The sequence below is a fragment of the Jaculus jaculus genome, chromosome 2, assembly GCF_020740685.1.
Source record: "Jaculus jaculus isolate mJacJac1 chromosome 2, mJacJac1.mat.Y.cur, whole genome shotgun sequence".
Taxonomy (NCBI): Eukaryota; Metazoa; Chordata; class Mammalia; order Rodentia; family Dipodidae; genus Jaculus; species Jaculus jaculus.
This window is the reverse complement of record NC_059103.1, coordinates 44,670,257-44,684,060: the sequence shown is the minus strand read 5'-3', so window position 1 is coordinate 44,684,060 and position 13,804 is coordinate 44,670,257. Positions and strand designations below refer to the sequence as shown.

General features: G+C 44.0%; 1 protein-coding gene across 4 annotated transcripts in view; it reads right to left on the bottom strand.

Annotated features, from left to right (window-relative positions):
* Epg5 (ectopic P-granules autophagy protein 5 homolog) overlaps positions 1-11,929 on the bottom strand; it is a 131,242-nt gene extending 119,313 nt beyond the window's left edge. For all 4 annotated transcript variants that reach the window (XM_045142858.1, XM_045142859.1, XM_004656818.2 and 1 more), the window contains exon 1: positions 11,848-11,929. In XM_045142858.1, coding sequence (XP_044998793.1) covers positions 11,848-11,910 — 63 coding nt within the window. In that variant the 5' untranslated portion in view covers positions 11,911-11,929. The remainder of the gene's footprint in view (positions 1-11,847) is intronic.
* Between the last annotated feature and the right edge of the window lie 1,875 nt (positions 11,930-13,804).

Sequence of the window (13,804 nt, the reverse complement as noted above, 5' to 3'; positions counted from 1 at the left end):
CAAAAAAAAGGAGGAACAAGGATGTCCAGTGCCCTCACTGCATCTTGGGGATCCTGACATTAGGTTCAGGTTTAAACAGAGGACAAGAGATCTGCACAACTGAGCAGTCCTGGTCCAGTGTGGTCTCGCCCATCACCATTTACTCCGCTCCATTCTCTCCTGCAACAGCCTCCGACAAGCTGTCAGCACTGAGGGAAGTCACTTTCCTGGAGACAAGCTCCCCACTGGCTGGCACTCGGCTTCAGCCTTTGCCTTCTCCCAACATGAGATTCCTGGGAAATTCCAATTTCATCCTCTGCTTCAACAGACTGACAGGACAGGAGTCTCTTTGTAATATCTGTATTTCTGCAAGGACAGTTACAAGACTAAAATGGCAATAACCTCAATTCAATCTACACACTCAACACAGTTTGCGCAAAATCCCAGCTACTTTTTTGCACAAGTCAACAAATTGACCATAAATTCATGTGGAAATACAAAGTACCCAAACTAGGAAAAAAAAAAAAAAAAAAACAAACCTCACAGTGATGCAAACAGTGGAGATACTCAAATCACACCAAAGCGGAAATCCAGAAGCAGCTGAGAACCCAAAACTCAAGCAGAATTAGAGCACAGCCATCAAGGCTAAAAAAAAAAAAAAAAAAGTGGGGCTAGAGAGATATCTTAGCAGTTAAGGCATTTGTCTGCAAAGCCTAAGGACACAAGTTCAATTCCCCAGGACCCACGTAAGCCCAGATGCACATGGTAGCACATGCATCTGGAGTTTGCAGTGTCTAGAGGCCTTGGCACACCCATTCTCTCTCCCTCCCTCTCTCCCTCTCTCTCTTTCTCTCTTTCTCTCTCTCTCTCTCTCTCTGTGTGTGTGTGTCCCTTCCCCCCAACCCCTTCTCTCTCTCATTCTTTACAATAAAGTCTTAAGCTTCCCCCCACCCCAGAAAAAAAATCATCAGGGCCTCTATTCTAACCCCAAAATCTAACAGCCCTAGCATCAAATATAATGTCATTATAAAGATACCTAAACATGCCCCTCCTCTCTCTCAACCCAAAACCCACACCTACATGTATGCTACCCTGCTTCTAAGTACCTGGGTTTTAACCTAAAGTATATAATATCTCTTATTTCTACACAATAAACTCACTTAACTACTTCACCAAGGCTCATCCTAAAATTCTTTTCTGCAGCCTGGTCTAGGTCCATCCAGCTTTCTCTGAGTGGAGACCTCTAAGAGGAATGCTCCTCGGGCTAATTACTTACAGTGCTGGGCTGAGTTGCCCTGCAACATGCTGGTATTAACCTTGAGAGAAACGCAATCCAAACCACAAAGAGATATCATGCCAAACCCACTAGGATAACTACTGCAAAAAGTCACATTGAGGCAAAACAGTAACACAGGGACTTACGGAAAAGGAGCCTTTCACCCAGTAGTCTGATTGAAACCTCTGGCCAGCTGATCAGCAAGAATTCTAGCACAATTAACATTGGTTTAGGTCCTTTTTCTCCCTTCCTAGCTGTAAACCTACGACTTCCTAGGATTCTCACCAGAAACCCCTGTGCAATCCCAGTGGTTCCTAGTTGTCCTTTATCAATTGTAACCCCCAACCCAAAGCACTTCTGAAGCCATCCTATCAATAACAAAGAGAGAGAGAGAGAAAAGGGGAAAAAAATCAAATCACATACAAAGCAAGCCCATTGGATAACAGCAGATTACTCAACACAAACTTTAAAAGCCAAAAGGGCTTGGAATGATGTATTCCAAGTTCTGAAAGATAATAAATGTCAACCAAGGTTATTTTATCCTACAAAGCTATCCATTCAAATAGACGGAGAAATAAGGACATTCCACAACAAAAGCAGGTTAAAGGAATATTGAAGATAAAACCAGCTCTACAGAAAAATACTTGAAAGGATCCAACACGCTGCAGAGAAAGAAAAGCACACATATAAGAAACCTGGGCCAGGCGTGGTGGCGCACACCTTTAATCCCAGCACTCGGGAGGCAGAGGTAGGAGGATCACCGTGAGTTCGAGGCCACCCTGAGACTCCATAGTGAATTCCAAGTCAGCCTGGGCTAGAGTGAGACCCTACCTCGAAAAACCAAAAAAAAAAAAAGAAACCTGGAAAAGGGTAGCCAACAGCCCTAGGGGTGTAACATCTGCTGCTGTCTGACTAAATGTATATACTATGCTCATCAAACTGCCCAGTAAGCACTTCTCTTAATGTTCATACCCATATATTAATGCTACTCTAACTTTTGGTAGAGAACCTTCTCTTTTCAGATGGCAGTGACCTTGGGATGACTCAGAAGGCATCATGGTGCTGGGAAGAAATGACAGAGGAGTGCTCTGCACTGCAATATCTCTAGCACACCTTCCAAGGCTCAGGGTCCATTGTGGAAGAGGTGGCAGAAAGAATGTAAGAGCCAAAGGAAGGGTAGACTCCTTACAACATGCTCCTCCAGACACAAAATGGCCTGGATATCCATGACCTCACAGTGCCTGACACTTCCTACACAAGACCATCATAATAGAAGGAAAAGATCATGACATCAAAATAAAAGAGAGACTGATTGAGGGGGAAGGAGATATGATGGAGAGTGGAGTTTCAAAAGGGAAAGTGGGGGGAGGGAATTGCCATGGGATACTGCTTACAATCATGGACACTGACAATAAAAAATAAAAATTAACCAAAAAAAGACAGCCAGGCATGGTGGTGCACACCTTTAATCCCAGCACTCAGGAGGCAGAGGTAGAAGAATTGCCAAAAGTTCAAGGCCACCCTGAGAATACATAGTGAATTCCAGGTCAGCCTGGGCTAGAGTGAGACCTTACCTTGAAAAAAAAAAGAAAAAAAGAAAGAACCCAAAAACATCTCCACCCTTGGTTCTTTTGTTAGGGAACTAAGGTTGAGTGAGGGAATTAACCTGCAGGTAACCCAGGGGAGAGGACAGGGTAAAAGAAAAAGCCATTCAAAAAGTATGCTAAGGAGAAGAATACTTCCTAATGAGTTGTTGGTCAGAGAAACCCTACAGAGGACTTTAAAACAATACAGCCTATTGCCACTGCTCTTGGTTGCCAGTCAGAACTAGATAATGCTGAAGACACCACATGCTTCACTTGCAGGACACTTAAGAAATCAAGCTGGAGCCGGGCGTGGTGGCACATGCCTTTAATCCCAGCACTTGGGAGGCAGAGGTAGGAGGATCGCCATGAATTCGAGGCCACCCTGAGACTCCATAGTGAATTCCAGGTCAGCCTGGGCTAGAGTGAAACCTTACCTCGAAAAACCAAAAAAAAAAGAAATCAAGCTGGAACTGACCTAGAAGACTTCTCCTTGATGGCTAGCTGTCATGGTGCTATGAAGTGCTTTAGGGTTGGAGAAATGGCTTAGTGGTTAAGGCATTTGCCTGCAAAGCCTAAGGACCCAGGTTCAATTCCCCAGTACTCACATAAGCCAGATGCACAAAATGGTATATGCATCTGGAGTGCATTTGCATTAGCTACAGAACCTGTCATGCCCACTCTTTCTCTCTCTCTCTCATAAATAAATAAATAAAATGTAAAATTGCAAAAAAAAAAAAAAAGTGCTTTAAAAGCTGCCGGGGGAGAAAAGTCTTAACCAGCAGTGGACCCTGTAAGCTACACAACAGGCCAGCCAGGCAAGATGTGCCCACTAGTGTAATAGCAGCATGTCATTTATGGAGGCAACCAACTGCTCTCTGATTGCATTTGAGGCTCACTGCATGAGATGAAATTCATGCCTGGTACTTTCTGAAAACCTTCTAAAGCCTATGGCTGGGAAAGTCATAGGCTCTAGAGAGGAAACCACTACTGTTGCTTGGCTAAATGAATATGGTATCCCTGTCAAACTGTCCTCTATTTTAACAATATTTAGGTTTATACCCATAGACTAGTACTGCTCTCATTTTTAATCAGAGAGGCTTCTTTGTACAGATGTGGCAATTACTGGAAAGAATCAAAACTCAGCAAAGTGCAAAGAATAAGTAACCGTGAAATGCTCGGCATTAACTGAGACATCTATATCACCCCTTCAAGGCTCAGGAATTGCAGCAGACGGTGGTGGGGGTGAGGGGGATGTTAGCCACAGGATAAGGAGAGGTGCTGCAGAATGCTATTTTCCAGACATGACATGGCACAAGCCCTATACACTAGGCCCATCCACACTCCAGCATGGGTAATGGTGGAGAACATGAGGCAAGAAATAAAGGAAAAATTAATAAAAAATAAAACCTCCACATAGCACATAGCAAACACAAAGAAGTTATCTTCATTCTGAAAAACAAATGGGAAGTTTCTTTTGTGTGTGTGTGTGTGTGTGTGTGTGTGTGTGTGTGTGTGTGCATGTGCTTGCGTGTGAGTACACATGCACGTGTGTGGAGGACAGAGAATAGTCTCAGGTATTATTTCTTTTATTTTATATTTTATTTTATTTATTATTTTAGTTTATTTTCTATTCTATTTCTATCTTTATTTTTACTTTTAATTCTAATTCTGAAGTTCTGAAATTCGAATTCTTCTATTCTACTTTCTATAGACAAGGTCTCTGCCCTGGAACTAATCAAGTAGGCTAGACTGGTTGGTCAGCAAGCCCCAAGGATCTGCACCTCCCAGTGCTAGGATTACAAGTGTAAGCCACAAGACCTGGCTTTTTTTACATGGATTCTGGAGACCTGAGCTATCTCCCCAAGCCCCACAAAATTGGAACTTTCTATTCCCCTTTTGCAATCTTTCTCTACAAACTCTCCTAAGTCTTTCCTTTCCTTAAAAACAGTGAGGTGCTTCCTCATGAATCATGATATCTCAGTTTTATTCCTTTTATACAGCACCTGTCATTAGACTGGTTTAAAAGCAGTGTCTATCATCCATGTCTGTGTTCCAAGCACTTGGCACAATGCCAAACGTGGAACACGTTAAAGGGAGGAGGGAGAGAGGGGAGGGGTAGACAAGCCAGGACAACAGTCAAATCAAAAGCTTTTGAAGCCGGGCATGGTGGCACATGCCTTTAATCCTAGCACTCAGGTCACTGAGGTAAGAGGATCACTGTGAGTTCGAGGCTACCTGAGACTATATAGTGAATTCCAGGTCAGCCTGGGCTAAAGCGAGACCCTACCTCGAAAAAAAAAAAAAAAAGCTTTTGAAATAATTTTACCAGCTCTTTGGGATATACAGGAATGCCACGAATTAGCAAGCACTAGAGGGAGTGGGGTGAGTACCATACATCTTGTTATGAACATAACTGCCCCTGCCTGGGACTTCTTCGCGGATGGTCTTTCCAATCTCCAATCTTCCTTCCTGCATGAGCATTTTGTTGCCCAACCTCTGCGTACTGGAGTGCTACTGGGCTCATCACATTCTTAAGGACACTAATCCAAAGGGACCTAAATTCAGTTTTTGATTTTAAATACCATCAGTATGTTTTATTGTTCTCTGAAATACTAGGGAAAGAACACAGGGCCTTGCACCTGTGTTATGCAAGTGTGTGATAAATGACTCCTAATCCTGGTTCTATGTAGCCCTGCTGGCTCTACACAGTCCAGGCTGACTTCTACCTCTGCCCAACCCCCAACTACTTGTTTATAACTGGCAAATCTCTATCTCAGCATATCCAACCCTACTCCACATCTGCATGTAGTAAGTACCTAACAAAACTGTATTTTAAAAATAACGCAGTAGCCAGGTGTGGTGGCACATACCTTTAATCTCAGCACTTTGAAGGCAGAGGTAAGAGGATCACCATGAGTTCAAGGCCAGCCTAAGAGTACATAGTGAATTCCAGGTCAGCCTGAGCTAGAGTGAGACCCTACCTCAAAAATAATAATAATGATAACAACAACAACAACATAGTAAAAACTGAACTACTAAATCTCCCCCACAAAACCAGATCCACCTATAGACTCCCTTGACTGTTTTTCCTCACATCATACACCCAAACCCCCTTGGCTCTCAGGTAACAAATGTTTGTTTGTACCTTGATCTCCAAAACTCTGGACCAAGCCACCACCCTTCTTGCCTGGATTATTTCAACAGTCTGCTAAGTGGTCTCTCTATTTCTACCCCAACTCTTCCAGTCAGTCCATTCTCCATAAAGCAAGCACACAGAGCCCTTAAAACGTATATCATATTGTATTGCTCCTCTGCTCAAATCCAAAGATCTCAGATGTCACTCAGAGAAAAGACTAAAGTCCTTACAAGGACCTGTCTTTCTACCTCTGTACTACCACCCCTCACTCAGTCCAACCCAACCATAACTGCCTCCATGAAATTCCTAGAACAGGACACGGCCTTAGGATCTTTGCTCTAGCAGTGTATTCCCTTGGAACACTTTTCAATATCCACAATGGACTCAAATGTCTTTCATGTCTTTATTTACAAGTCTCCTTTCGGCTGGGGATGTGGCTCAGCAGTTAAAAGCACTTGCTTGCAAAGATGTTCTTACTAATTACTTGGAACTTAATACTAACTAAAAATATGTATATTTTTCAAACAGTGTCTCATTATTTAGCCCCAAGAGGGTCTAGAACTTGCTATGTACCAGGCTGGCTTGAACTTACATCCCACCAACTTTAGTCTGCTGGGTGCTGGAATTACAAGGATGCACCATTACACTAGGCCTAACTATAAAATCCAATGCACACCCTCTGCATACTAAGTCTACATCTAAGACTATTCTTAACTCAAAATTTCCTTATCATTCTCAGAGTTGAGGAATGTCTTTGCAAAGACTAATACTAAAAGAATGAAAACATTACTAGGACAATCTCTGAAGTACCCAGTAGTAATCACCAGATATGTAACCACAACCTAGCAACATGAGGTCACCTACCAGATGTTTAACACTGAGGAATGTAGGTCACATGCTGGGAAGTATCTTAAGACAATAGCACATGCCAATATCAACTGAGTCTCAGAGCCTGTTTATGCAAGTAGATGCTATATTGTACCACAGATGGTAAGGTTTCAATAATGCAGGATTTCACCACCACAATCAAACTATAGCTGGCATTAACAACTGCATCTATTGACTCTAAAAGAAAATCAATTTTCCTTGATTGGCACACGAGGGTCTTGCTAGTACTATGGACACATTCTATCTGTTTCCTCATACTAGTCTCAAGAAATTTATTAAATTCTTGAGTGACAAAGTTTGAAATGTGCTTCAGTGCACTTGTTTTTAATTCAGCAAACATGAGTAGGTGGCTGTGGGAAATAGGAAAGGAACCAGAACAAGACAGAGCCCTCCTCCCGTGAGTACATGGCATGGGAAGACAAACACAGGCACAATTACAAGTGAGACCAGGGCCACAAAGGGGTGTGGTGTTACAGGCAGAGGGAGTGACAAAAGGGTAATGAGAAAAGCCTCTGAGTAAACATTGTTTAAGCTGGACATCAAAAAAGAGCAGTTGTTAACTAGATGATGAAGGCACCGAAGAGTTGTCAGGGCAGAGGAAACAATATATGCGGAGGCTATGAAGCAGGAGAGTACATACATGGCTAAGAATTAAGAAAAAATGGGGGACAGGACCAACATTGAGGAGGAAGATGATGCTCTATCATGCAGGGTCCTTAATTAATACTTCCAACTCCTACCCCTAGGGTGGTAAATCTTTGAAAGGTTTTGAGAAGTGACAGATCATTTTTGCTTTTAAAACTACCAATCTAGGCTGGGTGTGAGGGTGCATGCCTTTAATCCCTAAAATGGGAGGCAGAGGTAGGAAGATCACCATAAGTTCATGGCCAGCCTGAAACTACATAGTGAATTCCAGGTCAGCCTGGGCTAGACAAAAACCCTACTTTGGGGGAGGGAGAGATGGCTTAGCATTAAGGCACTTGCCTGTGAAGCCTAAAGACTCAGGCTTGATTCCCCAGAACCCACATAAACCAGATGCACATGGTGGCTCATGCATCTGGAGTTCATTTGCAGTGGCTGGAGGCCCTGATGTGCCCACTCTCTCTCTCTGACTCTCTCTCACAATAAGTAAATAAAATTAAAAAAAAGAAAGAAACCCTACCTTGACACACCCCTCAAAAAAAAAATACATATATATATACACATACACATTCATATATATAATTTAGGGGCTGGAGAGATAGTTCAGTGGTTAAATGCATTTGATTACAGGCCTGAAAGCCTAGGTTCAGTTCCCACATAAAGCCACACACACAAAGTAGCACATACATCTGGAGTTCGTTTGCAGTAGCAAGGGGCCCTGGCACCCATTCTCTGTCATATTCTTTCTTTCTCCTTGTAAATAAAAATATATATATTAAAACAAAAATCTAAGCAGGGCATGGTGGCACATGACTTTAATCCCAGCACTCAGGAAGCAAAGATAGGGGGAGCACTGTGAGTTCGAGGCCACCCTGAGACTACATAGTTAATTCCAGGTCAGCCAGGGCCAGAGCAAGACCCTGCCTTGAAAAAATAAAAAAATAAAAAAAAAAAATCTAGGGCTGGAGAAATGGCTTAGCCATTAATGTGCAAAGCCAAAAGACCTAAGTTAGCTTCCCCAACACCTACCTAGGCCAGATGCACAAGGTGGCACATGCATCTGGAGTTAGTTGCAGTGGCTGGAGACCCTGGTGCACCCATTCTCTATCTGCCTCTGCGCGCGCACGTGCACGTGCGTCTCTATCTCTCTTTCTCCCTTCCTCCCTCTCTCCCTCCCTCTCCCTCTCTCTCTCTCTCTCTCTGCAATAAATAATTTTTTAAAAAAATCTAGTCAGAATGGTAGATTATACATTTGCCTATAACCCAGCACTTGGGAGGTTGAGGTAGAAGGATTGCAGGAGATCAAGACCAGCAAGGGCTACATAGTGAATTCCAGGCCAACCTAGACTAAAAAGGAGAAGACTCTGTCAAAAAAAAAAAAAAAAAAAATCAGGGAGACTAAAGCAGAAAGATCTTGAGTTCAAGACCAGACTGGACTGCACAAAATAAAACAGAGAAAAATAAATCAATGTAGCTTCAGTTCAGTCCATGAGAAATAAGAAAGAATGTGAAGAGGTCTGTTAGTAATCTAAATATCCTCGTTAAAGGAAGACATGGTACTTAGAATGGAGAAAAATGGAAAGAATATTTAGGAAATATAACTGGCTGCAACTGGCAAGATTTAGTGGCTGATGAGACTGGGAGGACAGGGGAATAAACTACTGTGTGTTTCACAGGAAAACTGCTCAAAATGTGTCAATAAAATAAGCAGGTAGCACTAGACATGGCATCTCAGCACTTGAGAATCAGAAGTAGGAGGATCACTATGAGTTCAACACCAGCCTGAAGCTACATAGAGAATTCCAGGTCAGCCTGGGCTAGTGTGAGACCCTACCCTGAAAAACAAAAAGGTGCTTTTCATAAGATTTAAAAGCTTAAGACTTTATTTTGTAATTTAGAAACAATTTAAATGAAGTAATGAGAGAGAATCCACTTCACTGTTTTTAGGTATTTGTAATATGTAGTTTGGATACACAGACAAAAACAGGTGAAATGATTAAGATACTGGATTGAAAGGCAAGATTTCTGGCTCACCCAGACTTAAATCATGGTAACTGCATGAGTTGGGATGTTTTCTCTCTGTAGGCTTTGGTTTCTTCATTTATTTGGGGAGTGGGTAGTAGAGAGCAGGATTTCAGATTCTACTCTCTGCAGATTCTTGTTTCTGTGTTACGTACTACTGTATTCTCGGGTCAGAGACTGATGTGTTCTTACCCTTCTTCTGCCTGGACAGTTCTCTACCAAACTAATACAACGCAAAATTATTTCTCTCAAAAAGTGTCACTGACAAAGCCAGGAGTGGTGTCACACACCCTTGGTCACAGCACGAGAATCAAAGTGAGTTTGAGGCCAGCCTAGAGCTACAGACTGAGTTCCAAGTGAGCCTGAACTAGAATAGGACACTGCCTCAGAAAAAGAAAAACTAGACCAGAGAAATGGCTTAGTGGTTAAGGCACTTGCCTAAAAAACCAAAGGACCCAGGTTTGATTCCCCAGGACCCACGTAAGCACAAGGGACGCACCCATCTGGAGTTCATTTGCCCTGGTGAGCCCATTCTCACTCCTCCCCCCTCTTGGCTATTTCTCTCTCTCTTCATCTCTCTCTCAAATAAAGAAAAATTTAAACTTTTGTTCTTTTTAATTTTTTCTTTATTTGACAGAGAAAGAGGCAGAGAGAGAATGGGCATGCCAGGGCCTCCAGCCATTGCAGACGGACTCCAGAACGTGCACCGGCCCCCTTTGTGCATCTGGTTAACGAGGGTCTTGGGGAATCGAATCTGGGTTCCTTGGCTTTGCAGGCAAATGCCTTAACCGCTAAGCCATCCCTCCAGCCCGAATTTAAACATTTTTTAAAAGAAAAAGTGTTACTGATAGGAGACTGCAGCAAGAAGATTACAAGTTCAAGGCTAACCTGGGCAATACAGTGAGCACAGACAACTTGAGATACACAGTGAGACCCTATATGAAAGAAAAGAACAGAAAAGAATTAAATACATTGTCTTCATACATGAAAAATGTTTTTAAAAGAAAAGGAAAAGAGGAAAGGCTTCTGGTATGCCTAACTCTATATAAGCCTTTTACAAAAGGACTCACAATGAATCATTTACACAATTAAATCAGGTCACTAAACTTCCAGGTGTGGGTGAGTTTTTCTCTCGGCTGGGCCTGGGCTGGCTTGGCCCTGGCCCAGACCCAGCAGGGTTGAGCAGAGGGGAGGACCCCCAGCCCTTACTCTCCACATGAGTTCTTTAACCCCTCCAGCTCCCCACATGGCAGGAGCTCCTTGAACTTTCCTTTCTCTCTTTTCTTTCCATGGCTTTTCCAGGCCCTCCATGTGGAATCTCTAGACATTTGGGTGCCCTTCCTTGGCTCTGTACTCCCCTCAATAAATATAATAATAATTTAAAAAATCAGGTCCCTAAATAAACAACAATCAAAACCTTGCTTACACACACACACACACAAAATAAAACTCTGGCATACTTAAATCACACCTGCTCAGTAATAACACCCACTTCTGGTGAAGAAAATGCCTTGTGCCATCCTCACTGATTCCTTCATGTAAATTCTTGTCAGGTTGGGCACGCTTGTCTAGATCTGGCTACCTAGAGGTAGCATTTCATCTGTTCACTGTAGCAAATATACAGCAACAAGAGTCCAGAATGCTCCTGGAAATCGACTTTAAACTCTTAAAACTTGAAAATCACATGCACATCTCATGTAACAACGCAGGAAACATAGGCCTTCCAAACGCTTCCCCACTGTGTTGGGTCCTCTTGTCCAGGGATGACTGGACATTCATGCCCCATCGACCACAGCCGGGTTGTCGAGAAACCAACAACAGCACTGCCAGCCTGGATTTTGAAGGTAATGAGGACTGACACAGGGTCTGACCGTCTGCTATCCATAAAGGCTGGATTTTGAAGGTAAAGAGGACTGACACAGGGTCTGACCCCCTGCTACCCATAAAGCTCGGCCGGACCACATCTCCCCGGTGGGGAAAGGGCCCTCCTCTCCCGGGGACGGGGATGGAAAAGGCTCCAAGTGTTCCCGTCTTAGGAGAAGAGGAAGTCAAAGACGGCGCAGGGAAGAAACTAGGCTGCTCCACAGCATGACGCCGGCGAGGGAAGCCAAGAGGCGGGCAGACGCGAGGTGACCCGGGGGAGAAAGCAAAGAGGGCTGCGGGAAGAGCGGCAGGGAGGGCCGGTGGGATCCGATCTGGAAGTGGAGGCAGGGGAAGGTGCAGGGGACCCTGGGTGGGAAGGGCGGGCTGGAGAGGCCAGAGAGGGGCGGGAGCCGAGCGCACCCGCGGAGCTTCGGGCGTGCGGGGCGGATCCTCACCTTGGTTTTCGTCCGGCTGGCCTTGGCCTTGGCCCGGCGCTGGGGCTTCACCGCCTCGGCCATGCAGCCCCAGCTCGGCGACGTCGCCGTCAGTTCTTGTCAAAGGGCTGCGCTCCCCTCAGCCGGCCCACTTCCGGGCTCCTGGCTGTCACATGATCAAGCCTCCACCACTCGCGGGCCGGAGGCGACCTCAGGAGCCTGTACGGGCCGCGACGAGGGACAAACAAACCCTGGACGCATTGGCAAGGGTGCCGCAAGCTCCTCCCCCGCCCAGGCTCAGGCCCCGCCCCTGTCCCGCGAGCGCCTTCTCCGCGGGCGAGCTGTTGTCTGGCTGCGGCGTCTTGTTTCAAAGTCTCTGGAGAGACCTTGGCGATCTGATTTCGATCCTAACGTTTAACTTAATTCCACTCCGCCTACATTTCGGCCCTGCGTTCACGGGAAGAATCCTCACGTCCCCTGGAAATGCGCTCTAGTCTGCACATACAGTAAATGGGAATGACGACACTTGCCGCATCGGATGTCTCGAGTATTAAATGGTTAATATGGAAGGTATCCTGTAGCAGCAGCATCTCGATAAGTAGTGTTTAATTACCAAAGGACACACAATACAAAGTCCACATACATTCTGGAGAGCTTGACAACTTTTCACCATACAAATTCCCGAAAAAAAGTTTAAAAATTTTTTTAAAAAAATTAAAAGACAGTAAGGCCCATTAAAGTTTGTTGGGGTTTTTTTTGTTTGTTTGTTTGCTTGCTTGCTTGCTTGCTTTTTGGTTTTTCGAGGTAGGGTCTCACTCTAGCCCAGGCTAACCTAGAATTCACGATGTAGTCTCAGGATGGTCTGGAACTCACAGCGATCCTCCTACCTCTGCCTACTGAGTGCTGGGATTAAAGAAAGGCCTGTGCCACCACGCCTGGCTTCTTCTTTTTTATTTTATTTTTTCCAATGAAAGTATTCTTAAGGTACATTTTACACACTGCTTCATTTGAAAGTTCCAGATGTGAAAAACCTGGCTCTCTCTCACTTTCCTGGCTCTGACTTCATTTTTCCTGAGCAGTAAATAACTTGAAGTACAGTATATTCTGCCCACCTGGCTCTTGGTTTCCCTGATATTATCCCAAAGGTTTCTAGAACAATGATTAACACATAGTACATACTATTTGATGAGTGGAAACAATGGCTAGGAGTTCTTTTGTCTGGGAGTTGGGTAAGACAGTTTACATGGTTAGTGGAAGAAGAAAAAACACTGCCCACTCCTCATAGTTTACCCTAGAATGAAAATTCAGGACTATGAAATAAGAAAATGGGAACTCAGTCTGTAATGTCTTGTATATGAGTTAATTATAAAAATATTCAGGGCTGGAGAGATGGCTTAGCGGTTAAGGCATCTGCCTACAAAGCCAAAGGACCCAGGTTTGATTCCTCAGGACCCATGTAAGCCAGATGCACAAGGTGGCACATGCATCTGGACTTCATTTGCAGTTGCTGGAGGCCCTGGCATGCCCATTCTGTCTTTCTCCATCTGCCTTTCTCTCTCTCTCTCTCTCTCAAATAAATTAATTAAATTAAATATTTTACATAATAATAATAATTTGGTGGGTTTGCAGTGAGGAATGGGGTGTTTTGCAGAGCTCAGGATTGAACCCAGGGCCTCACACATGCTAAGCAAGCATTCTACCAATGAGCTACATCTCCATTTTCATGTATTTTGATCACAAATCATCAACAGCAAGAAAAAAGTTATCAAGCTCCCCAGAATATCGGTGGACTTTGTGTGCCCTTTGGTTTGTATAGACTAATCCATGGTTTATATATATTAATCCATAGGGCACTGATTCCAGCACTCCTTGTCCTAGACCCACCTACTGATACCACCACAAATACTAAAGTCCACAAAATGGCATGGTACTTGCACCTAACCTTTGCAGATCTGCCTATATGCTCTTTTTTGCTTCT